This window comes from Ursus arctos, unplaced genomic scaffold (genome assembly GCF_023065955.2).
Source record: "Ursus arctos isolate Adak ecotype North America unplaced genomic scaffold, UrsArc2.0 scaffold_2, whole genome shotgun sequence".
NCBI classification, from domain to species: Eukaryota; Metazoa; Chordata; class Mammalia; order Carnivora; family Ursidae; genus Ursus; species Ursus arctos.
Window position 1 is genome coordinate 6611655 of NW_026622874.1, and position 25637 is coordinate 6637291.

The 25637-nt window shown below is 38.2% G+C and overlaps 1 protein-coding gene and 1 non-coding gene across 3 annotated transcripts in view; one reads left to right on the forward strand and one right to left on the reverse strand.

Annotated features, from left to right (window-relative positions):
- LIN9 (lin-9 DREAM MuvB core complex component) overlaps positions 1–25637 on the forward strand; it is a 63079-nt gene that overhangs the window by 11504 nt on the left and 25938 nt on the right. For both annotated transcript variants that reach the window (XM_026509512.3, XM_057315433.1), the window contains 3 exons: positions 7217–7350; positions 8213–8338; positions 13653–13810. In XM_026509512.3, the coding sequence (XP_026365297.1) occupies positions 7217–7350; positions 8213–8338; positions 13653–13810 (418 nt within the window). The remainder of the gene's footprint in view (positions 1–7216; positions 7351–8212; positions 8339–13652; positions 13811–25637) is intronic.
- LOC113263000 (small nucleolar RNA SNORD22) lies at positions 3809–3935 on the reverse strand. The gene has a single exon (XR_003319019.1). It is a non-coding gene; the product is annotated as a small nucleolar RNA SNORD22 (small nucleolar RNA).

The window sequence follows — 25637 nt, forward strand, 5'->3', positions numbered from 1 at the left end:
CCAGGGGATCTTTAACACAGTTTTATAGCCACGGAACCACCAATACCCTATTTAAATAAAATCTGGGTTAGTAACTCAACAGAAAGAAAAATAGCACTTTTTCTGATAATAATATTTTATTTTATTTATTTATTTTTAAATGTTACTACTTTTTTTTGTTTTTAAAGATTTTATTTAGTTATTTGACAAAGAGAGACAGCCAGTGAGAGAGGGAACACAAGCAGGGGGAGTGGGAGAGGAAGAAGCAGGCTCCTAGTGGAGAAGCCCCATGCGGGGCTCGATCCCAGAACTCTGGGATCACGCCCTGAGCCAAAGGCAGACACTTAACGACTGCGCCATCCAGGCGCCCCTGATAATAATATTTTATAATAATTTGGTTGTTATTTATGCTAAACCACTCCCAGCTTACAAATATTTTTTTACATTTTGAAGTTAATTTTTTAAAGTACCGGTGCTATTCTGAATTGGATTCTGGGACAGAAAAAACACGTTAATAGAAAAACTGAAGAAATCCACATATAGTCTGTAGTTTAGTTAATAGTGTTGTACCAGTGTTCGTTTCTTAGTTTTGACAAACCGTGGTTATATTAGATGCTCCCATTAGGGAAAGCTGGGTGAAGGGCATGTGGGAGCTCAGTACTATCTTTGCAACTTTTCTATAAATTTACAATTTTTCAAAAGTTAAAGGCTTTAACAAAAAATAAAAAGTTAATTTTTACCTCTACCAGTTCTCTAGATCTACCTCCCTCATTAACTGGTAACCACTGGAATTAGTTTGATTAGCCTTTTAGATGTTTATAGACCTTTCTTAAAATTTTATATATGTATTCATAGAAATCATCATTCTGTAATTCAGTTTTTCATTTAAAGTCTAGTTTTGAGATTTGGCCATGCTGATTGATTTAGATCAATGACAGGCAGCCTTCAATATTTTTCTTTTTACCGTTATATATTATTCAGCCTTATGATACTGTAGTTTATACCTTCTTCTATTTATGAGCATTTAAGTGGTTTCTTAGTTTTTACTCTTACAGACAATGCTGTAGTGAACACCCCTGCCGCAAGCACTGCAAGTGTTTTTCTAGGACAGATGCCTGAAATGTGGAATTGCTGTATCATAGGATATGCACATTTAGACATTTTATATTATTGTACAAGGACATTGTACTGGTCTCTCTATATATTTTTTAAGATTTTATTTATTTATTTGTCAGAGAGAGAGCGCACAAGCAGGGAAAGCGGCAGGCAGGGGGAGAAGCAGGCTCCTGCTGAGCAAGGAGCCTGATGCGGAGCTCGATCCCAGAACCCTGGGATCATGATCCGAGCCCAAGACAGACGATTAACCAACTGAGCCACCCAGGCATATCTGGTCTATATTTTCTACTAACAAGACATCATAGTGCTTGTTTTCCCAAATGCTTGTCAGCTCAGTATATAAACAAACATCTAGGTTATTGCCAATCTGATTCATAGCATCTCCTTGGTTCTAGGTGGTATTTCATCTATGAGTGACGTCGAGGTACTTTTCATGTATGTTCAAAAACAGTTTCTTTCTTGTAAACTGTTTGTCTTTTTTTCCTATTTTCTGTTAGATTCTTGGTCATTTTCTTATTCATTTGTAAGAATTTTGTATATAATTTGTATATAATTTTGTATATAATTAATTTTGTATATAATTAAGAATATTAGCCCTTTGGCTACTTACATTGGTTGTAATTTTTTTCAGTTTGTAGTTTGTCTTTTCCCTTTGTTTCTGTATTTTTACCATGTAGGATTGAAAAAAAATTTAAGGGTCACATAGAACTGTCTTTCCTTTTATGACTTCTTGGGTTTATACTTACTCAGAGAGATCTTCCCTAGTCTAAAATTTATACTTTATTAATTGACTCAAATTTATTTCATTTTTTTTTTTTGATGCTTAAATTTTCAATCCATCTGGATTTATTTTGGAGTTAAGGATTGGGTTATACTGCAACCTCGCTTCTTTCCCCCTCCCAGAGGACTACTTAGTTGTCCTGTTAACATTGAGTGAGTAATCCATCTTTTATACATTGATTTAAAATGCTGCCTGTATCACAAGCTACATTTCTGTATATATTTGGGATTATTTCTAGACTTTGTATCTGTCTATGACTAGTATGTCTCTATATGTGCTAGTATCAAATTGTTTTTGTCTGGTAAGACATTATTACATATCCTATTTTTAGGTTTTCCTAAATATTCTTGCACCTTTATTTTTCTGTAGGTACTTCAGAATCAACTTGACTAGGAAAAAAACCCTGTTGGGATTTTTCCTGGCATTACCCTAATATTATGAATTCATTTATGTTATGTAACATATTTGTAGCATTGAGACTCTCTACCCAAGAACTGGTTTCAGTTCCACTTATTCAAGCCTCAGTGTCCCTCTGTAGACTTTAAAATATTTTCCCGTGTTGATCTTGAACATTTGTTAAGTGTATTCCTAAATACAAAAGTATTTAATACTTTTGTCATTTTTGCTTTCATAAACAGGATATTTCTTCTGTTTTATTGTCTGTAACTGGTTCTCACGTATTTAGAGAAAAGTAGTGATTTTTTTAAGATATTGATTTGTGTCAGCTTTGTATTGCCCACTTTATTAAATTCTCTTACTGTTTTACACGGTTATAGTTGTTCTTGAGTTTTCGAGGACAGTCATATCACCTGCAAATAATGGTTTTATTTTCTCCTTTACAGTTTTTATTCTTCTTATTGGATAATTCCATCAAAACAATGTTAAAAAATTGTAGTGATAGTCAACATCTTGGTCACATTCCTCACTTTAATGACAATGTTTTTAGTATTTTAACATTGAATATGATAATGACTTTTGGATTGGAATGAGGAGAAATAAATTTTACAGGTTAAGAAAGTATCCATCTATTTTTGTTTTCTTGGTCAGTAGAGCTAAAGGCCTGTCAGTTTTGTTGATATTTTCGAAGAACTTTTGGGGGCACCTGGGTGGCTCAGTTGGTCAAGTGTCTGCCTTCGGCTCAGGTCACAATCTCAGGGTGCTGGGAACGAGCCCTGAGTCAGGCTCCCTGCTCAGCGGGGAGTCTGCCTCTCCCTCTCCCTCTGCTGCTCCCCTCCCCCTGCTGTCTCTCGTGCACTCTCTCGCTCTCAAATAAATGAATAAAATCTTTAAGACAAAGAACTTTTGGTTTCATCCTTTTGTCTCTTATTTTTCTATTTCACGTATTTCTGCTTTAATTTTTATTTTCTTCTTTCTGCTTGCTTTGGGTTTTCTTTGCTCTTCTTTTTCTAGCTTAAGTTGGAGGAATAGGTTATTTATTTGAGATCTTTGTCCTTTTCTAATATAGGCATTTACCTTATAAATTAGTCTCTCTCCTGCCTCCCCTGCCACAAGCACTGCTTTAGCTGTATCATTTAACTTTTGGTATGTTGTATATTTTCAGTCATTCTATCTAATTCTGTTGAGAGTTTTTGTTAATGAATATTGAATTTTATCCAGTATCTTTAGCGCCTGTAGAGGTGACCACCTGATTTTTATTGTTTTTATTCATTAATAATGACACTTTTTTCTAATGACAGAGTTTGTTTGTTTTTGAAGGTTAAACTTTTTATTTAGAAAGGCTGAAACAAATATAAGCTACTTTCCATACTAGGTCGTACAAAAAATGACCTGAAAATTTCCTTTTGTTATTCCTGAAGAACTGGATTCCTGTGATATAGGCCTTGTTCTTTCTTCAGGCCTGGAAAACAAATATACAATCGACTTCAGCAAGTGATTTATTTCCCCCTTTCCCATATTTAGAAATCCCTTACGATCCCTCAGGCAGTTCCTTCTGGAACAAGCTTCCTCTTTTCCCCCAGCCAGCCCCAGTGGGTTCACCTTTACAGGCTCTGGTAATGGCACAGTTTTCTAATGCTGGACCATCCTTGCATTCTTGACACAAATTCCACTTGATTGTGTGGTATTCTTTTGATGTTCTGATGATGTTTATCTGGTACCTTTTTTTTTTTTTAAGATTTTATTTATTATTTTGAGTGAGAGAGGGAACGACAGGAGGTAGGGGCAGAGGGAGAAGCAGACTTCCCACTGAGCAGGGAGCCTGATGCAGGACTTGATCCTGGGGCTCCAGGATCATGACCTCTGAGCCAAAGGCAGTCACTTAACCAACTGGTTAACCAGGTGCCCTGGTACCTTTTTTTTAAGCTTTTAAAAAATTGAGATAGCATTGACAGATAACATCATGTAAGTTTCAGGTGCAGAGCGTAATGATTTGATATTTGTGTACATGGTGAAATGATCACCACATTAAGTATATAGTTAACATCTGTCACCACAGTTACAAATTTTTTTTCTTGTGATAAGAACTTTTAAAATCTATTCTGTTAGGGGGCACCTGGGTGGCACAGCGGTTAAGCGTCTGCCTTCGGCTCAGGGCGTGATCCCGGCGTTGTGGGATCGAGCCCCACATTGGGCTCTTCTGCTGTGAGCCTGCTTCTTCCTCTCCCACTCTCCCTGCTTGTGTTCCCTCTCTCACTGGCTGTCTCTATCTCTGTCAAATAAATAAATAAAATCTTTTTAAAAAAAAAATCTATCTGTTAGGAACTTTTAAATATGCAATACAATATATACTATGGTCACCATGCTGTGCCTTACATCCCCACGACGTACTGATTTTATAACTGTAAGTCTGTACCTTTTGACCCCTTTCAATCCATTTCACTCCCCCCTTCCCAGCAGCCACCAATCTGCTCTCTGTATTTATGAGTTTGGTTTGTGTATGGGGTTTGGTTTGTTTTTGGTTTGGGTTGGTTTGGTTTTTTTGGTCTGTTTTGTTTTTCAGGGGAGTTTTTTTAGATTTCACGTATAAGTGATATCATTTGGTGTTTGTCTTTCTCTGACTTATTTCACTTAGCATAATGCCCTCAAGGCCCATTGGTGTTATCGCAAATGGCATGTTTCATTCTTTTTTTAGAGCTGAATGGTATTCCTTGTGTGTGTGTGTGTGTGTGTGTGTGTGTGTGTGTACACTACATTTTCCTTATCCATTCATCCATTGATGAACACTTAGGCTGCTTCCATGTCTTGGCTACTGTAAATAATACTTCTGTGAGCATTGGCGTGCAGCTATCTTTTCAAGTTAGTGTTTTTGTTTTCTTCAGATAAATACCCAGTGGTGGAATTATTGAATTATAAGGTAGTTCTGTTTTTAATTTTTTTTGAGGACCCTCCATACTGTTGTCCATAGCGGCCACACCAATTTACATTCCCACCAACAGTGCATAAGGGTTACCTTCTTTCCACATTTTCACCAACACTTGTTATTTCTTATCTTTTTGATTTAGTCCTTCTAAAAGGTATGAGGTGATATCCCATTGTGGGTTTGCATTTCCCTGATGATGAGTGATGTGTTGAGCACCTTTTCATGCCCCTCTTGGCCATCTGTATGTCTTTGGGAAGATGTCTCTTCAGATCCTCTGCCCATTTTTTAATTGGATTGGTTTTTTTGCTATGGAGTTGCATGAGTTTTTATATATTTTGGATATTAATTCTTTATCAAATAAACAATTTGCAGATATTTTCACCTATTCTATAGATTGCCTTTTCATTTTGTTGATGGTTTACTTTGCTGTGCAGAAGGCTTTTAGTGTGATGTAGCCCCATTTATTAATTTTTTTTTTATGCCTTTTGGTGTCAAATCCAAAAAAATCATCACCAAGACCAGTGTCTAGGAGCTTACCACTTACATTTTTTCCTAGGAGTTTTATGGTTTCAGGTCTTACATTCAAGTCTTTAATCTGTTTTTTTAAATTTATTTTTTATTATGTTTTTTTAGAGAGGGGGAGGAGCAGAGGGAGAGAGATAATCTTAAGCAGGCTCTCTGCCCAGCGTGGAGCCCAGTGCGGCACTGAATCTCACCACCCTGAGATCATGACCTGAGCCAAAATCAAGAGTAGGATGCTTAACAGACTGATCCACTCAGGGGCCCCAAGTCTTTAATCTATTTTGAGCTACTTTTTTGTATGATGTAAAGATAGTGGTCCAGCATCATTCTTTTTTATGTGCCTGTCCAGTTTTCCCAACACCATTTATTGAAGAGACTGTCCTTTCTCCATTGTGTATTCTTGCCTCCTTTGTTGTAAATTAATTGACTATATATGCATGCATTTATTTCTGGGCTCTCTCTTCTGTTATATTGACCTGTGTATCTGTTTTTATGCCAGTATGATACTATTTTGATTACTGTAGCTTGTAATACAGTTTGAAATTGGGAGCTTGATACCTCCAGCTTTGTTCTTCTTTCTCAATATTGCTTTGGCTATTCAGGATATTTTGTGATTCCATACGAATTTTAGGATTGTTCTACTTCTGTGAAAAATGCCGTTGGAATTTTCATAGGGATTGCATTGAATTTTAGAGTGTTTTAGATAGTATGCATATTTTAGCAGTATTAATTCTTCCAATCCATGAGCATGGAGGATCTTTCCAAGCCTTTTTAAAATTCATGCAGGGAGGCCTGAGTGGCTCAGTCGGTTAAGTGTCTGACTTTGGCTCAGATCATGGTCTCGGGTTCCTGGGATTGAGCCCCTCATTGGGCTCCCTGCTCAATGGGGAATCTGCTTCTCCCTCTCCCTCTGGCCCTACCCCCACTCATGGGCTCGCTCGCTCTCTCTTTCAAGTAAATAAATAAAATCTTAAAAAAATAAAATTCATGCAAACAAGTGATTTTGTTTTCAGATTTTCTTTTATTATACTTCAGTAGATTTTATCTGTCTATGCTGTCTTTATAAAAATAGTTGGGGAGCACTCTTTTTTTTGTTTTTCATTGAATTAAAACATCTTAATAGCATTGGTGCTGTGATTGATACGGAATTCACTGGTGAAACCTTCTGGGCCTAGTGCTTGTTTGCTTGCATTTTCTGTGTTTCTCTGTCACAATTATCTTCTTCCTACGTACTTAAATTGAAATTGTACAGCAGTACAAACATGGTTGGGGCAAATGTTTTCACTTTCCTTGTCAGAATATGTTATGAAACTGGAAGCTTTAACTTTGTAAGAAATAATCGCAATGTTTATTTTGTTAATTAATAACAAAAAGTTTTATGTTGTTGAATCTTTTTGAGTACTTAATCATAATCTACCTTTTTACAAATGTATTCGATGTTATAGGTGTTCATTTTTACTTGGCGGACCTGAAATTAATCTCTATTTTTTATTATATAGAAATTTACAGCAACAATGTCTACACCAGATAAGAAAGCCTCACAGAAGATTGGTTTTCGATTACGTAACCTACTCAAGCTTCCCAAAGCACACAAATGGTGCATATATGAATGGTTCTACTCAAATATAGATAAGTATGTATCATGGCTTATATCGTGGATATCACTTGAATCAGAAATTTAAGTTTTTCAAGCATTATTAGCTGTTTTCTGTAATCCTGTTTTGATTCTTTTTTTTCCTGATTTCTTTTTTCTGTTCTTCATTCTACTTTGATCCATTTCCATTCCTCATAGTTTGCTTTTCCCCTTTCTCCTTTGCAGAAGTGGTTATACATTTTTGAGAAAACTCAAATGAAAGTATAATCTATATTATAATTTACAAAGACCATGGAGTGGAGATGCCCTAGAACAAAGCTCCCTTATTTGTAATGAACAAGACATATTTTTTTCTTTATTTTTTTAAAGATTTTTATTTATTTATTTTAGAGATAGCACAAGCAGGGAGTGAGGGAGAGGGAGAAGCAGACTCCCCACTGAGCAAGGAGCCCGATGCCAGGACCCTGGGATCATGACCTAACCCCTTAGAATCTTCTAGTTTTCTAAAACTGATTTAATCTCAAAGAGGACTCCTTGGTGTTGGTATTACCTTTGGGACAAGGATACATTGTGGCTAACATTGTTCATCCCCACTGGATATAATGACGGTGCTAGGATATACTAGGATATACTCATATATGAGATTTAACAAAAATCAGTGTCTCCTAGAATCTCCAGCACAGACAATATTTCTTGAGTAACTTGTACATGTTGTTTCACAAATGCCATTTTTAGTTTTAGCACTTTGAATTTGTACCTATTTTGTATATGTTCTGGGTAGAAGTAAAAGATGGCATTTGGTGATTAGTATAATGTTGAAAATTGGAAAACATTTTGAAATTTATGCCTCTGAAGTAACTCATTGTGTCTTAACCATTAAAATACCATTTCTGTTTTACAGACCACTTTTTGAAGGCGATAATGACTTCTGTGTATGCCTGAAGGAATCCTTTCCTAATTTAAAAACAAGAAAGTTAACAAGAGTAGAATGGGGAAAAATCAGGCGACTTATGGGAAAACCACGGAGGTAAAAATAATATTTTTATTTAAAATAAAATCATTAAGTTAGTTGGTAATATCATTACCACATTGATTCTTTTTCATCTTCACAAAGACTAGTACTGAAACATAACTTTTCAGAATAATTATATGTTAAATATATCCTGTTAACCAGCCTTAATGTAGGTGCTTTTTATACTTGTGTGTCTTACAATTACATGTACAATTCCATTTTTGTTCAAATTACAGGCTTTGAGTATAATTTTCTTACATTATCTATGCCCCACTATGTTCCAAAAAATATTTAAGAATGCAGTAGAAAATATAGCTGATCCTTTAACAACATGGGGGTTAGGGACGCCAACCCCGCACAGTCAAAAATCTACATATAACTTTTGACTCCCCGAAAACCTAACTACTAGTCATTTACTATTGACTGGAAGCCTTACTGATAACATAAACAGTCAATAACACATATTTTGTATGTCATGTGTATGTCAAGTATACTGTAGAAAATGTATTGAGAAAATCATAAGGAACAGAAGATATGTTTACAGTACTGTACTGCATTTGTCAAAAATATCCATGTATAAGTGGATGTGGGTGGTCACATCCATGTTTTTCAGGAGGCAGCTGTATTTAATAAGCTCTCAGGGTATCCATACATTGTTATTATCTTTTTAAAAACCGTTTATCACTGCAAACGCCTTCTTACAAGTACGTATTTTACTTTATATAAAAATGGGATGGGGTGCCTGGGTGGCTCAGTCAGTTGGGCGTCTGCCTTCGGCTCAGGTCATGATGCCAGGGTCCTGGGATCGAGCCCCGCATTGGGCTCCCTGCTCTGCAGGAAGCCTGCTTCTCCCTCTCCCACTTCCCCTGCTTGTGTTCCCTCTCTCTCTGTGTCTCTCTCTGTCAAATAAATAAAATATTTTAAAAAATAAAAAATAAAAATAAATAAAAATGGGATAAGGAGGTAGGCAAAATGGATGAAGGGGATCAAAAGGTACAAACGTGCAGTTATAGAGTAAGTCCTGGTGTGTAGCGAATAGTGTGATTACTATAGTTACTAATACTGTAAAGCATTTGAAAGTTACTGACAGCGGATCTTAAAAGTTCTGATCCCAAGGAAAAAAATGTTGTTACTATATATGGTGTCAGATGTTAACTAGACTTAGCGTGGTGATCATTGCACAACATATACAAATATTGACTCACACTGTTGTACACCTGAAGGTTACATAGTGTGTTATATGTCTGTGACACCTCAGTAAAGTCAAAACATATGCTATCTCAAAAAAACAAACCCCAGAAAGAAAAATCAATTGAATCTATCCAATATGTTGTTTTCTGAAAATTACTTTTCATGTGAAATGACTTTTCCTTATGTAGTGTTATCTTGCTTTCTAACACATTGGAAAACCGTATATTACTTTCGAGTGAAATTTTGAAATCTGTTAGATTAGTTCTCATATTATGTCTCTCTGCCTAGTAAAAGCATGCACAAGACTCTTTCACTGTAGATGGTGGGAAAATCCAGGGAAGGCATGGAAATATAGAGTGACTTGGGCAAGTAGAAACAGAATTTAATTTTAATGATTTCTGTAGATTGTGATGAAATGCAAGGAGAACTTTTAATTGAACTGGTAATATTTTATTTCTGTATTAAAAGATGACCTTGGTGATGATGTTTTTAATATTTTCCTCATTTATAAGAACACACACACACACACACACACACACACACACACACAATGGAATATTACTCAACCATAAAAAAGAATGAAACCTTGCCATTTGCAGCAACATGGATGGACCTCGAGCGTATTATGCTAAGTGAAATAAGTCAGACAAAGAAAGACAAATACCATATGATTCACTCATGTTTAGAAACGAAAAAACGAAAAAAGGGGCACCTGGGTGGCTCAGTTGGTTGAGCGTCTACCTTCTGCTCGGGTCATGATCCCGAGGTCTTGGGATTGAGACCTGTATCGGGCTCTCTGCTCAATGGGGAGCCTGCTTCTCCCTCTCCCTCTGCTACTCCCCCTGCTTGTTCTCTCTCACTGGCTCTCTCTGTCAAATAGATAGATAAAATCTTAAAAAAAAAAGACAAAAAACCTCTTAAATACAGAGAACAGACTTGGTGGTTAGCAGAGGGGAGGTGGGTAAAATAAGTATAGGGAATTAAGAGGTACAGACTTCCAGTTATAAAAAGAACAAGTCATGGAGATTAAAAAGAAAAGTACAGCATAGGGAATATAATCAATAATATTGTAATAGCATGTGGTGACAGGTGTCAACTACACTTACTGTGGTCCGCATTGAATAGTGTTTAAAATTGTCAGCTCGTTATGTTGTACACCCGAAACTACTATAACACTGTATGTCATTTTCACGTCAATGAAAAAAATGCAAAAAAAGAATAAACCCCATTAACAAATTGCAGAATGATTTCAGTAGATGCTTCACCAAAGATCTAAGGATGTCAAAGAAATACTAGAGAAGATATTCAACATATTAGTCCATAGAAAAATGCAAATGAACCCACAGTGTCTAAAATTTACAAGATTAAGCATACCAAGTGTTGGTGAGGCTATAGGGAAACTTGGAATCCTGTGTGCTGCTGAGGGGAATTATAAAATGGTGTAACCACTTTGAAAAACTGATGATTTCTCTTTTGTTTTTTAAAGACTATTTTTTTGAGAGAATTTTAGGTTCACAACAAAATTGAGAGGAGAGATTTCCCATATACTCCCTGCCCCCGCAAGTACCCGGCTTTCCTTACCAGTATCTTCCACCACAGCGATACACTATGACAGTTGATGCGTCTGTATCAGCACATCATAATCTCCCAAGTCCATAGTTTACATTAGGGTTTACTCTTGGTTTTGTATTCTGTGGGTTTTGAAAAAATGTGTAATGACATAATATCTATCATTATAATGTCACACACAGTATTTTCACTGCTCTAATAATGTTTTGTGCTCCACTTATTCCTTCCTCTCCCCATGGCCCCAGCTCATGCCAACTGCTGATCTTTTTACTGTCTCCAGAGTTTTGCATGTTCCAGAATGTCATGTGTTGGAATCATACCATATGCAGCCTTTTCAGATTGGCTTCTTTCGCTTAGTAATGTGCATTTCAGGTTCCTCTGTATCTTTCATGGCTTGATAGTTCATCCTTTTTTGTGCCAAATAATATTCCATTGTCTAAATATACTACTGTTTTTTTATCCATTCACTTACTAAGGGACATCTTGGTTGCTTCCAAGTTTTGGCAATTATGAGTAAAACTGATGTAAACATCCGTGTTAAGGTTTTGGTGTGGACATAAGTTTTCAGCTCATCTGGGTAGATACCAAAGAGTGTGGTTTCTGGATTGTATGGCAAGACTGTTTAGTTTTATAAGAAACCACCAAACTATCTTCCAAAGTGGTCATGCCATTTTGCATTCCCATCAGAATGAATGGGAGTTGCTGTTGTTCCACATCCTTGCCAACATTTGGCGTTGTCTGTGTTCCAGTCATTCTAATAGATGTGTAGCAATGTCTCATTTAATTTGCATATCCCTGATGACATATGATGTGGAGCATCAAATTGGCTTGTCATCTGTATATCTTCTTTGGTAATATTTGACTTCTTTGGTTGCTTAAAAGGTTAAACTTACACTGACCATATGACCCAGCCGTTCTACTCCTAGGTATTTAGTTAAGAGAAATGAAAGCGTATGTTTATACAAAAACCTTTACAGAAATGTTTGTATCAACTTGGTTGTAATAACTGCAAACTGGAAACAACGCAAATGTCTACCAATAGGTGAATGGATAAACAAATTACGACACATTCAAAGAGAAGGATACTGTTCTCCAATAAAAAGAATGAACCATTGAGGGGCGCCTGGGTGGCTCACTCGGTGAAGTGTCTGCCTTTGGCTCAGGTCATGATCCCAGTGTCTTGGGGTCGAGTCCTGCGTCGGGCTCCCTGAGCAGGGAGCCTGCTTCTCCCTTTCCTCCCCGCTCATGCTCTCTCTTGCCATCTCTGTCACTATCTCTGTCTGTCTCTCTCAAATAAATAAAATCTTTAAAAACAAGAAAAAAAGAATGAACCGTTGATACATGTAACAACATGGGTTAATCTTGGAATAATTATGCTGAGTGAAAGAAGCCTGACAGAAGAGCTCATAGGAGATGAGCTCGTTGATATAAAAGTTTAGAAGATAGAAACTACAATGACAGAAAGCAACCTAGTGATTGCTTGAGAAGTGGGAGGGATGTGAAGGAGGGATAATAAAGTGCCACAAGGAAACCTTGGGGAGTGATTGATACCTTCGCACGTTCATTATCTTGTCTGTGATGATGGTTTTGCGGATATGTATTTCGTGGCATGAAAGCTATGTTTAAGTTACTTGGGTTCATCCTAGTATTTAAAAATAGAAGTAAGTTAGCCCTTAAAGATAAGAGTAAATTCAGTATTTATGCTTTAAGGCAGGAAGTATGATTAAACATTTACACAGTGGTAAGCCTCATCTTTGGTTCTATACTGGTGTGCTCCCTGGGTCACAGGAAAAATACCATGTTCTTCTGAATAGGATATTATAATTGAACTTCATCCCAGGAGGAAACCTGGGATCCAGATGCAGTGTTGTTAAAGGATGGTGAACAAATCCTCCTGCGTTGTAGGAAAGGATGATGTAGACTTGCTTATAAATCTTTAAGTCTTGCAAAGTCCTGTTTTTAAAAAGATATAATTTACTTTGAAGAGAAACAATTATTATTTCTAAGAACTCATTCTTAAATACATTACTCAAAAAAAAGAGAGGAAAAGAGGGAATGGTGAGATGGATGGTCTGATTTCAAGGGGTTTTTTAAAATTTGTTTTTATTTTTTAAAAATATTTTATTTGAGAGAGAGTGAGCAAGAGAGAGAGAGAACAAGGAGGGGGAGGAGCAGAGGGAGAGGGAGAAGCAGGCTCCCTACTGAGCAGGGAGCTGGAGGCGGTACTCGATCCTGGGATTCCAGGATCACGACCTGAGCCAAGGGCAGACACTCAAACTGACTAAGCTACCCAGGCACCCCTATTTTTTTTTTTTTAAGATTTATTCACTTTTGAGAGAGAGAGTGCGAGTGATCATGGGATGGGACAGAGGGAGAGGGAGAGAGAAACTTTAGCAGACTCCTCACTGAGCTCAGAGTCCGACCTGGGCCTTGATCTCACAACCCTGAGATCCTGACCTGAGCCGAAACTAAGAGTCAAATGCTCAACCGACCGTGCCACCTAGGGGCCCCCTGATTTCAAGTTTTTGTATAGGATAGTTATCAGTTTATATGATTTTTATAATTCTAGATGTTCTTCTGCATTTTTTGAGGAAGAGAGATCTGCATTAAAACAGAAACGACAGAAAATAAGGCTGTTACAACAAAGGAAAGTTGCAGATGTTTCCCAGTTCAAAGATCTCCCAGATGAAATTCCTTTGCCCCTGGTTATTGGAACCAAAGTTACAGGTAAGTGAACATAAGCTCATGACCATTTTGCTTTATAACTTTTCACCAGACAACTACTAGATAACCACTGGACAAAGGGCTTTTAAATTTTAAAAGCTGAAACTCTAGTGCTACAGCAGGGTACCGTAGAAGTTACTATTTCCTCATCTGTGGCATCTGGTTCTTAAACTACTTGGGAAAAAGTGTACTGGTTCAGAGCAGCGTCTTCGACAGCATAAACTAAAGCAAACTGCCACAAAGATGAAATTTAAAACTCACTGGAATAAGCATCTCTCTACCTTGTTTAAATTTTTAAAATTTTAAATTGTTCTGTCTTTTGCCTTCACATCATTTATTTTCCTTTCTAACCAATCTCCAATGGTTAGTTCACAAGTACCATTGTTTTCGTGCTCTTTGGGTTTAGGGATGGTCCGTTTCTAGTGACTGAATAGTAATTACTCAGTAGGTAGTTTGCTCAGAATTTTAAGGGTGTAAAGTCTGTCAACTCATAGATGTGATTCTGTGTGTTCCATTCAGTTATGACACGGAAGGAAAGTACCACCGAAATCTCAAGTTTAAGTTAATCCTTAATAATTTGGTAAAGTAAAATTACAATTTATGGAATATAGGAAATAACAAGGTGTTAAGTGAGTAGGTAAATTAGTAGCTGTATTGAAAGGGATTAAAAAATGGTTGGATTTATCAAAGAATATTTTCTGGATGAAAGGTAACCTCGAGTGACATATTAATATCACTTTTTCTGGTTATAAAAGTGGTACGTGTTTCCATTATATTTAAAAATGGGTAATTAAGAGGAAAGGTAGATAAGAGAGAGGAGACTTTATTGTGCATATGAAATGCAGGTAGAAAAGAGAAGAATAGATTTGGTCATAACTTACCGTGACAACTTAACCATGTACAGAAGTTACAGATGATCTCTCGCTCAACAAAATTAGTGTGGGGGTGAGATTGGAGATGAAGTGAGGAGGAGATTGTATTCTTGAAAAAATACATTAGTTCTAAAAACCCCGTATAAATAACTACAGATAAAAAGTGTGCAATACAACTACAAATCAGAGAAGTGTTAGAATGCATAGTATGACATAGAAGTTAATTGTTCAGAATTTTAAGGACTGACAGTTTTATGGAGGGTCTGTAAGTAGGTATTCTCGTTACAGTAGAGAATAGGTCGGACAGGATGTATAAAGATATGAGAAAACTTTGGGATGCCTGGGTGGCTCAGTCATTTAAGGGTCTGCCTTTGGCTCAGGTCATGATCCCAGGGTCCTGGGATCGAGTTCCATGTCGGGCTCTCTGCTCAGCAGGAAGTCTGCTTCTCCCTTTGCCTGCCCCTCCCCCGGCTTGTGCTCTTTCTGTCTGTCAAATAAATAAATAAAATCTTCTAAAAAAATGCCTAACAGTATGCTGTCTTTAAAAATTATACTTAAAATATAAAATCACCGATAGATTAAAAGCAAAAGGGTAAAAAAGATACGCCATGCAGATATTGACCCTAGATAGTTGAACTGGCTATATTAACATTAGACAAAATAGATTTCAAGACAAGGCGTATTACCAGAGAGAGGGGGAGAGGAATATTTGGTAATGATAAAAAGGTCAATCAGCAGAAAAATGCAACAATCCTAATATACGTTCATTAGTAAGTCCTTCATAACAGAACTTTACTTAAAGCAAAAACTGAGACAACTGAAGGAAGTCATATACAAATCAACAGTCATAGTTGTAAATTTTGTCACCTCTCTACCAGTAACTGAGAAGAGGAAAAAAAATCAGTACAGGGGTGCCTGGGGTGGCTCAGTCATTAAGCGTCTGCCTTCAGCTCGGGTCACGATCCCAGCAACCTGGGATTGAGCCCCGCATCGGGCTCCCTGCTCCGCAGGAAGCCTGCTTCTTCCTCTCTCACTCACCCTGCTTGTGTTCACTCTCTCGCTGCCTCTCTCTCTGTCAAATAAATAAATAAGATCTTTAAAAAAAAAAATCAGTACAAATATAGAGAATCTGAAAAACACTGTCAATTACGATGGTCCAATTGATACATTTTTTTTTTAAGATTTTATTTATTCATTCGACAGAGAGAGACAGCCAGCGAGAGAGGGAACACAAGCAGGGGGAGTGGGAGAGGAAGAAGCAGGCTCCCAGCGAGGAGCCCGATGTGGGGCTCGATCCCGGAACACCGGGACCACGCCCTGAGCCGAAGGCAGCCACTTAACGACTGCGCTACCCCGGTGCCCCCAATTGATACATTTTTAAAAGATTTTATTTATTTATTTGAGAGAGAGAGGAGGGACAGAGGGACCCTGAGATCATGACCTCAGCTGAAGGCAGACGCTTAACCGACTGAGCCATCCAGGCGCCCAGATCCAATTGATATTTTTGAACACTAAGCCGCAAAACTGTAGAATACAGATTCCTTGCACATGCACATGATTTGTTTCTCAAAACAGACCATCTGCTGGCAATGTCAATAAATTTTACGAGATTGAAATCATACATAGAATTTCTCTGAACACAACAGAATTTAATTAGAAAGTGAAACAGTGAATCCTGAAGACATTCAAATATTTGGGAATTAAGGATTCTACTTCTAAATAACTCCTATGTAAAAAGAGAAAGTTCAAGGGAAAATAGCAAATACTTCTAATATAAAAATACAGCATGTAAAAATTCGTGGGGTGCACTAAACAGTAGTTGCAGGGAAATTTACAGTTTTAAATGCTTATATCAGAAAAAAGTGCTTACATGTTTTTAAAAAACTATTTAAATTTGCATTTTAAGAAACTAGAGAATAAACCCACAGCTAACATCATACTCAACAGGGAGACATTGAGAGCTTTCCCTCTAAGATCAGGAATAAGACAAGGGTAGCCACTCTCACCAACGTAGTACTAGACGTCCTAGCCAGAGCAGTTGGGCAAGAAAAAGAAGCAAAGACATCCAGATCAGAAAGGAGGAATTAAAATTGTTTCTATTTACAAATGAAATGATCATATATATAGAAAACCCTGAAGACTCCACCCAAAAACTATTGGAACTGATAAATTCAGTAAAGCTGCAGGATATAAAATCTATATACAAAAATTGTTGCATTTCTATACGCTAATGTTCAAAATACTTGAAAAAGAAAATAAGAAAAAAATCCCATTTATGATGGCATCAAAAACACTAAAATACTTAGGAATAAATTTAAGGAAGTGAAAAATCTATATACTGAAAGCTATAAGACATTGATTAAAGAAACTGAAGACACAAATAAATGGAAAGATACCTCATGCTCAAGGATTGACATTCTCGACATGGTTCGACTGTCCATATTTCCCAAAGCCATCTGTAGACCCAGTGCAGTCCCTGTGAACATTCCAATGGCAGGCGTCTGGGTGGCTCAGTCGGTTAAGTGTCTGCCTTCAGCTCAGATCATGATCCCAGGGTCCCTCTGTCCCTCCTCTCTCTCTGTCTCTCTCAAATAAATAAAATCTTAAAAAAAAAAAAAAGTCATTTCTGCCAAGATTGACCTGTTGAGGCAGACAGTCCAAATCACAGCAGACATTTTCTTTTTTTAAATTGAAATTGATATGCTTATTCTAATGTTTATATGGAAATGGGAAGGGCAGCCTAACCCAGAAGTGGATCCACACATATGTGCTATTGACTTCCTACGTCATCAAAGCATTTCAGTGGAAAGGAAGGGCATTCCAACAATGCTGGAGCAATTAGATGTCCATATGAACCTTGATGCTTCCTCACACCACACAAAAAGACTTTACCTGAGATGGACCAAAGAGCGAAACATAAAAGCTAAAATTATAAAGCTTCTATAAGTAAACACAGGAAAATATCCTTGTGATTTGTAAGTAGGCAGAAATTTCTTGGATCTGACAAAATAACAAAAAAAGATGATTTTTAGGCTTAACTTAAAAACTTTTGCTCATTAAAAGCCACCATTAAGAAAATAAGTAGGCAGGCAGGCCACATATTGGGAATAAATATTTCCAAAATGTATATCCGAAAAAAGACTTGTATCTAGAAATTATTAAGAACTCTGTAAGTTAGTAATAAAAAGACAGTCTGGTTCAAATAACTAGACAAAACACTTGAATAGACACTTCCCAAAGGAAGATATATGAATGGCGCAGAAGCACGTGAGAAAGTACTCAACATCATCAGGAAAATGCACATTAAAAGCACAGTGAAGTACCACCCCCCACCCCCAGGATGGCTAACACTGAAACAGCTAGTAACACCAAGGGCTGTCAGGGATGCAGAGCTACCGTAATTCCTGGCCTCTTTTGGTGGCGTTGTGAAATGGTCTACCACTTTGGAGAAAAGTCTGGCAGTGTTTTACAAAATTAAACTTATGCCTGCCCTATGATCCAGCTGTTCTCCTCCAAAGTATTTACTTAAGAGAAGTGAAAACAGCTGTCCATAGATGGATAGCTATGTGCTAGAATGTTCATAATTTTAAAGCCAAAACCTGAAGTCAACTTAACAACAGGAAGATGGATAGACGTAGTATTTTCTTATGATGGAATATAAATTGGTAATTAAGAGAAACTACTGACACATAGATTAACTTCCGACAATATGCTGAGTAAAAGAGGCTGAAAACCATAGAATGCATATCGTTAGGTTTTCATTTCTATGAAGTTGTAGAATGAGCAAAATTAATTCATGGCAGAAAAATACCAGGAAAGCAGTTCTGCTGAAGAAGGGATTGGTTGGGAAGGGGGAACTTTCCGGAATGATAGGAATATTCTGTGACTTGATAAAGGTTTGTTTTACATGGATATTTGCCATAATTTATAGAATTATACACTTAAATTTAGATTTCACCGTATATAAATTTTACCTAGAAAGAAAAGTGCTATAAACAAACAAAATTCCACATTCCTTACTGCAAAAAATTTTTTAGTGAACAAGTAGTAGTAGACTGATTTCTTCCCCCCAAACAATAACAAAATGAATTTTAAAAGCATATTTGCTGTAAGAGCAAAGCAGGCAGGTAAAAAGTGACTGGACTTTGTAAATGGCTCCTAGTGCAGAGGGAAGAGCAGAGGATTTCTGATCAACACCAAGGTGCTCAACATGATGGGAAAGCCGAGTAGTGGAGAAGTTTTGGGGAAATGTCTAGACACCACAGTGTAGCCACACCATACAGGAAATTGTTCATTAGGTGTCCATTACTCCGAATGGCTCTAGAACTAGCACGCTGTGCAGTCAGAGAACTCGCAGGCACTCGCAGCTCAAGCCAAGGGTGGGACCCAGGCCTCAGCAAAGATGTTCTGAAAAGTTTGTGGGGCCACCCGAGCCCCGGGGTGAGGGGTCCTTCCCCTGCCTTGTTCATCTGCCGCATGGGGAGCACTTCACTCCCCCTATAACTGGTAGGCTGCCCCTCTTCCTCAGCCCCTTCCAGAATCCCACCTGGAACCCACAGTGACTTCCCACAGTCTTCCCACCATGGCGTTTGGATCCTCTCCCTGGCATCCACCCAGCGTTTTGTCCTGGGTTTGAGAACCTACATTCATTCGCGCTGGCTTGGTGAAGGCTCACTACCGTTCCCATGTGTGGGGTCCACATCAGGCTTTCTGCCGTGACCATTAAAATGAGGACAAATACCAAAAAAAAAAAAAAAGATTTGAAATAATTTGTTAGGAAACTGTAAGAGTCTGAAGTGTCCCAAAGGTAATGTAATTTGTCTAAGTCAAAGGGGTAAAGGGACAGAGACCATCAGACAAACAGGAAAAACAGGATTTACAGCAATAAATAGAGTTAAGATTTGACAGTTTCTTGTTAACCCAAACTCTTGAGTGCTAGCCCGTAGCCGAGGTCCTGACCCATAATCTTTAAAGCTGCCCCTTGATGTCTGTAATGAAATTACTTTCTAGATTTTCGGGATGCCATTAGGTATATTCACCACATTACCAGCAAACCATCTGCTGTGCTTCAAGAACTGCATCTTGGGGCGCCTGGGTGCCTCAGTCGGTTGAGCATCTGCCTTCGGCTCAGGTCATGATCTCAGGGCCCTGTGATCAAGCCCCGCGTCAGACTCCCTGCTCTGCAGGAGCCTGCTTCTCCCTCTCCTGTGCCCCTCACCCCGCTCATGCATGCTCTCTCTTTTTTTTTTAAGATTTTATTTATTTGAGAGAGAGAGGGATGGGGGACAGAAGGAGAAGCAGACTCCCCGCTGAGCAGGGAGCCTGACGCGGGGATGTCTTTTCTTATTTTCCTGAACTTGGCTTTCTGACCTAGAGTCTACTTTCTTCCCTGAGTGATCATGTATACTAACGTAGGTTGCTGCTTTTGTTTTTGATTTTTTTTTAGCTTTGCATTGTCAGCACAGCACAGTGATCCCATACAGAAATGATTGTTAAGGGGACCCCTGCGTGGCTCCGTTGGTTAAGAGTCCAACTCTTGGTTTCGGCTCAGGTCATGATCTCATGGTGGTAGGATCGAGCCCCGAGTTGGGCTGTGGACTCAATGCAGAATGTGCTTGAGAGTCTCTCTCCTTCTCTCCGTTCATATGTGCATGTTCTTTCTCTCTCTCTAAAATAAATAAATCAGTCTTAAAAACATAAAAAAGAAATGACTGTTAAGGAGAAAGCTGCTACATTAGAGACAAAGAAGTTTAAAACAAAATATTTTTAAAGTTTTTGAACCAGTTAAGTAAAACTGAATAGAAGTTAGGGGCGCCTGGGTGGCTCAGTCATTAAGCGTCTGCCTTCGGCTCAGGGCGTGATCCCAGCATTATGGGATCGAGCCCCACATCAGGCTCCTCCACTCGGAGCCTGCTTCTTCCTCTCCCACTCCCCCTGCTTGTGTTCCCTTTCTCGCTGGCTGTCTCCCTCTCTGTCAAATAAATAAATAAAATCTTAAAAAAAAAAAACTGAATAGAAGTTAATCATCGCTTGAACAGATAGATACTCCTGTAATAATAGGGGAGCCTGACTTGTACTTTAGATACAGATCTGTGGAAGAGGGGCATAAATGTCATCTGCAGGGGTACCTGGGTGGCTCAGTCAGCTAAGTGTCTGCCTTGGGCTCAGGTCACGATCCCGGTGTCGGTCCTGGGATCGAGCCCCACATCAGGCTCCCTGCTCAGCGGGGAGCCTGCTTTTCCCTCTCCTCCCTGCTCATGCTCTCTCTCACTATCTCTGTTTCTCTGTCTCAGATAAATAAATACAATCTTAAAAAAAAAAAAGGATCATCTGCAGATAATCTATTAAGAATGTGGCAATAGTTTTTTTTCTTGATTTATGAAAGTAATACATACTCAAAAAAAAAAAAAAAAATCCCCAGAAGTGCAGAGGTGAAACCCCACTCCCCCAATTTTATATTTCTTCCTCTAAAGTTTGGTGTATTTAGTCCCACAATATATGCCAAAATATAAGCTTGTCCTCCCTCCCAATTTTCCCTTGAGAAAAAGAGAGTTAGTTGCTTTATATTTAAATTCTTACATTTTTCATTTTACAAGTATTCTCTCAGGTTATTTTACATACCCAAGTGCTTTTTGGTGAAGACTCATTGTTTCTAACATGATTTTGTTGTGGTTTGAGGATGTACTTTGTATGATTTCAGTTCTTTTAAAGTTACTGAGACTCGGGGGCGCCTGGGTGCCTCAGTTGGTTAAGTGTCTGCCTTTGGCTCAGGTCATTATCCCAGGGTTCTAGGGTCGAGTCCTGTATTGGACTCCCTGCTCAGCGAGGAACCTGCTTCTCCCTCTTGTGCGCGCACTCTCTCTCTCTCTGACATATAAATAAATAAAATCTTAAAAAAAATAAAGTTATTGAGACTTGTTTTATAGCCTAACAGATGGTCTGTCTTACACAATGTCCCATGTGTGTTTCAGAGGACAGTTGGGTCAGTATTCATATATGTTAGTTAGACATGTGGTTGAGAGTATTGTTCATATCTTCTATACACTAATTGATTTTCTGTCTCATTGTTGTATCAATTACTGAGAAAGAAATACTAAAATCTGTTTTGTTTTACCATTCTGTCAGTTTTTGCTTTATGTATTTCGGTGCTCTATTAAGGTGTACATACACATTTATATTTGTCATATTTTCCTGATATATTGACCCTTTCGTCATTATGAAATGTCCTTTTTTGTTTCTAGTAATATTCCTAATTTCTATTTTTGTCTGTTACTAGTATAGCCATTCCACGACTCCTACAATGATTGTTACCCTGGCGCATCCTCTTCCATCTTGTCACTTTCAGCCTCTTTGTGTCTTTGAATCTAAAGCATGTCTCAGACATTTAGAAATATATAGACAGCATATAGTTCAGTCTTGCTTTTTTTTAAATCCAGTCTGCAAACCTCTGCTTTTTGATGAGTTTTTAGTCCATTCACGTTTCATGTAATTGTTGATATGGTTGTGTTTATGTCCGTGCCTTTGCTGTTTGTTTACAGTATGTCTCGTCTCTTATGTTCCTTTGTACCTCGTTTGCTGCCTTCTTTTGTGTTAAACAGATATTTTTTACTATACAATTTTAATTTTTCTTTTGTTATTTTTTGAGGTGTGTGTGTGTTTGTGTTTGCTCTAAGCAATATGATGCATTTTTAACATATCGCAACCTAGCAAAGGTTAATTACTGACTTCTGGTAAAATATAGCAACTTTGCTTCAGTATATCACCATTTCTTCCCATTTCCTTTTTACTGTCATCGTCATCTATATTACATTTATGTCTGTGATAAACCTGGGAAGTCAGTATTATAATTATTGCTTTAAGTGATCTTGTTTTTAAAATGAAATTAAGAGAACAGGGGGAAAAATTCTGTGTGTGTGTGTATTGTACACATAGCTTTTTATGTGCACTTACATATTTACCATTTCTGGTGTTCTTCTTTCCTCACTGTGGATTTTAGTTAATGTCTGGTATTTCCTTTTATCCCAAAGGGTGTTTTTTAGTATTTCATCTTAATTTGTTTAGTAGCAACAGATTCTCTACATTTTTGTTTATCAGAGAATGTCTTTATTTCTCCTACATTTGTGAAGAATAGTTTCATGGGATGCAGAATTCTTGCCTGTTTTTTCTTGTTGGCACATTGAATGTATTGCTCTGCTGCCCTCTGACCTTCCTTGCTTCTGAGGAGATAGTTTCTAGTGAGATGTACCTGTTAATTGTGTGGCTCTTCTTCTATATGTGATGTCATTTTTCTCTTGATGCTTTCAATAGTCTCTCTCTGTCCTTGGATTTTGGGAATTTCACTACGATGTTTTAGGTTTGATGCTCTTTGTATTTCATTGAGCTCTTTGAAAGTTCAGTGAGCTTCTTGCATTGGTAGGTTAATTTGTTAATCAAATATGGGAGATTTTTGGCCATCAATTCTTCAAATATATTTTCTGCTTCTTTCTGTCTTTTGGGACTTTCATTACAAATATGTTGGTAACCCGATATCTTCCCGTAGGTGTCTGAGGCTCTGTTCTCTTTCTTCCAATCTTTTTCTCTCTGTTCTTTGGATTGCGTAATTTCTGTTGGTTTCTTCTTAATAGGTCATAGTCCAGACTTCTACAATACATTATTTGAAACATTCACTGCTTCTTCTGCTATCTCAAGTTTGCTCTTTACCTCGAGAATTCTCATTTGGTTCTTTTGTAGGTTCTGTTTGTTGAGATGTCCTATCAAGTATTGTCATCTTTATTTTAATTCTCTGATCATAGTTATAGTATCTACTTTTGAAGCCTTCGCTAAATCTGTCATTTCTGTCAATTTCTACTTAATACCCTTTTTATCCTGAGTAAGAGTCATGCTTTTTTATTTCATTACATGTCTAGTCATTTTTGGTAGAAAATGTGACATTTTAGGGGCGCCTGAGTGGCTCAGTCATTAAGCATCTGCCTTCGGCTCAGGTACGATCCCAGTGTTCTGGGATCGAGCCCCGCATTGGGCTCTCTGCTCGGCGGGGAGCCTGCTTCTTCCTCTCCCACTCCCCCTGCTTGTGTTCCCTCTCTCGATGCCTCTCTCTCTGTCAAATAAATAAAATCTTTTAAAAAAGAAAAAGAAAGAAAAACTTGACATTTTAGATAATGATTGTAGTAACTCTGCCTTCTAATATTTTTGATAGTTGTGTTTGCTTTAGTAACTTGTCTTGTGCAGCCACTGATGTTCTGCTCAGTTTTTTCATTCTTGTATTTTTAAGCTTGGCTTCCTAGGAGTTGCACCTGTGTCCGTATAACTTAGTGATCAACCAGCGACCTGGGCAGAGGTTGTGAGCAAGCGTCTTCATAAGAAAGGCCTCAGATTGATCTGTGTGTGAGTTGGGAAATACATACAAAGTTGCTGTCAGTTTTCAAGTGAACCTTAGCTTTTACTTTTTACCAGTTTGCCTGCATCTTCTCTACCCATTCACGTAGTTTTCCAGTTAGCTAGAGATTTATGGAGAGCTTTCAGCCCTTGATGGCTCTTTAGTTTCCACGATCTCCCTGTTCTGCCACTCACGTCAGCCAGGACTACACCTTGGGCTTAGAAAACTGGGGGCTTCTCTTATTCTCTCCTGATGAAGTTTACCACTTTCAGGGTCACAGGTTTCACCCATTGGTCCACACTGACTCTGCCCCTTCTGGCAATCACACTCCTGTTTTCATGACAGCCCTTCACTAGTAAAACAATTCTTACCAACCAAGGTCGTGGTGATGGTGAGGGTGTGAATAGCCTCACACAAGAAGGCCACTGACTTCCCCTGTCCCGACCTGAAGCTTTAGCCGTTTTTTAACAGTAAGTGTTTCTTTTTTTTTTCTTTAAAGATTTATTTATTTATTTGAGAGAGAGCATGAGGGGAGGAGCAGAGGGAGTGGGAGAGAAGCAGGCTCCCCACTGAGTATGGAGCCCGATGTGGGGCTTGATCCCACAACCCTGAGATCCCACAACCCCAAGCCAAAATCAAGAGTTGGACACCCAACCAACTGAGCCACCCAGATGCCCCAACAGTAAACATTTCTTAATTGTTTTTTGCATTTGGTCCCTTTCCAGAACCTCGAAATGGTTGTCTTTGACAATCACAGTCCAGGCGCAGTACACCACCTCTGTTAATACTGGAACAGTGGGAGCACTCCTGAAATTCAAGTTCCTAGATGCCAGCCTTGCAGGCGGGCCTTTCTAAGGATCGCAGTCTTAGGCCTGGTATATTAACCTTATCTGAACATCATCCTGGTCTTTTTTTGATAGTTGAACTGCTCCTAGTGTTTCTTTCTATTTTTTTTAATTAAGATTTTATTTATTTATTTGACAGAGAGAGAGGCAGCGAGAGAGGGAACACAAGCAGGGGGAGTGGGAGAGGGAGAAGCAGACTTTCTGCTGAGCAGGGAGCCTGATGCAGGGCTTGATCAGAGGATCCCAGAATCATGACCCGAGCCAAAGGCAGATGCTTAACAACTGAGCCACCCAGGTGCCCCGAACTGCTCCTAGTCTCACTTGAATATAATAACCAAAGTTCTGTTGACTTTTTTTTTTTTTCAATTTGGGGTTTAAAGCAGTGATTTAAAAATATTTTCCCCTTGGGCACCTGGGTGGCTCAGTCAGTTAAGCATCTGCCTTCAGCTCAGGTCATGATCCCAGGATCCTGGGATAGAGTCCCGTGTCGGGCTCCCTGCTTAGCTGGGAGTCTGCTTATCCCTCTCCCTCTGCCCCCTCCCCTGCTTGTGTGTGCTCTCTTTCTTTCTCTCAAAAAAATAAATAAAATCTTTAAAAATAAATTTTCCCTGTAGATAATATGATTTCATTCATATACCTAATTAGTGATCATCATTTTTAAAAAGATTTTATTTATTTATTTGACAGAGAGAGAGAGACCACAAGCAGGGGGAGCAGCAGGCAGAGGGAGAGGGAGA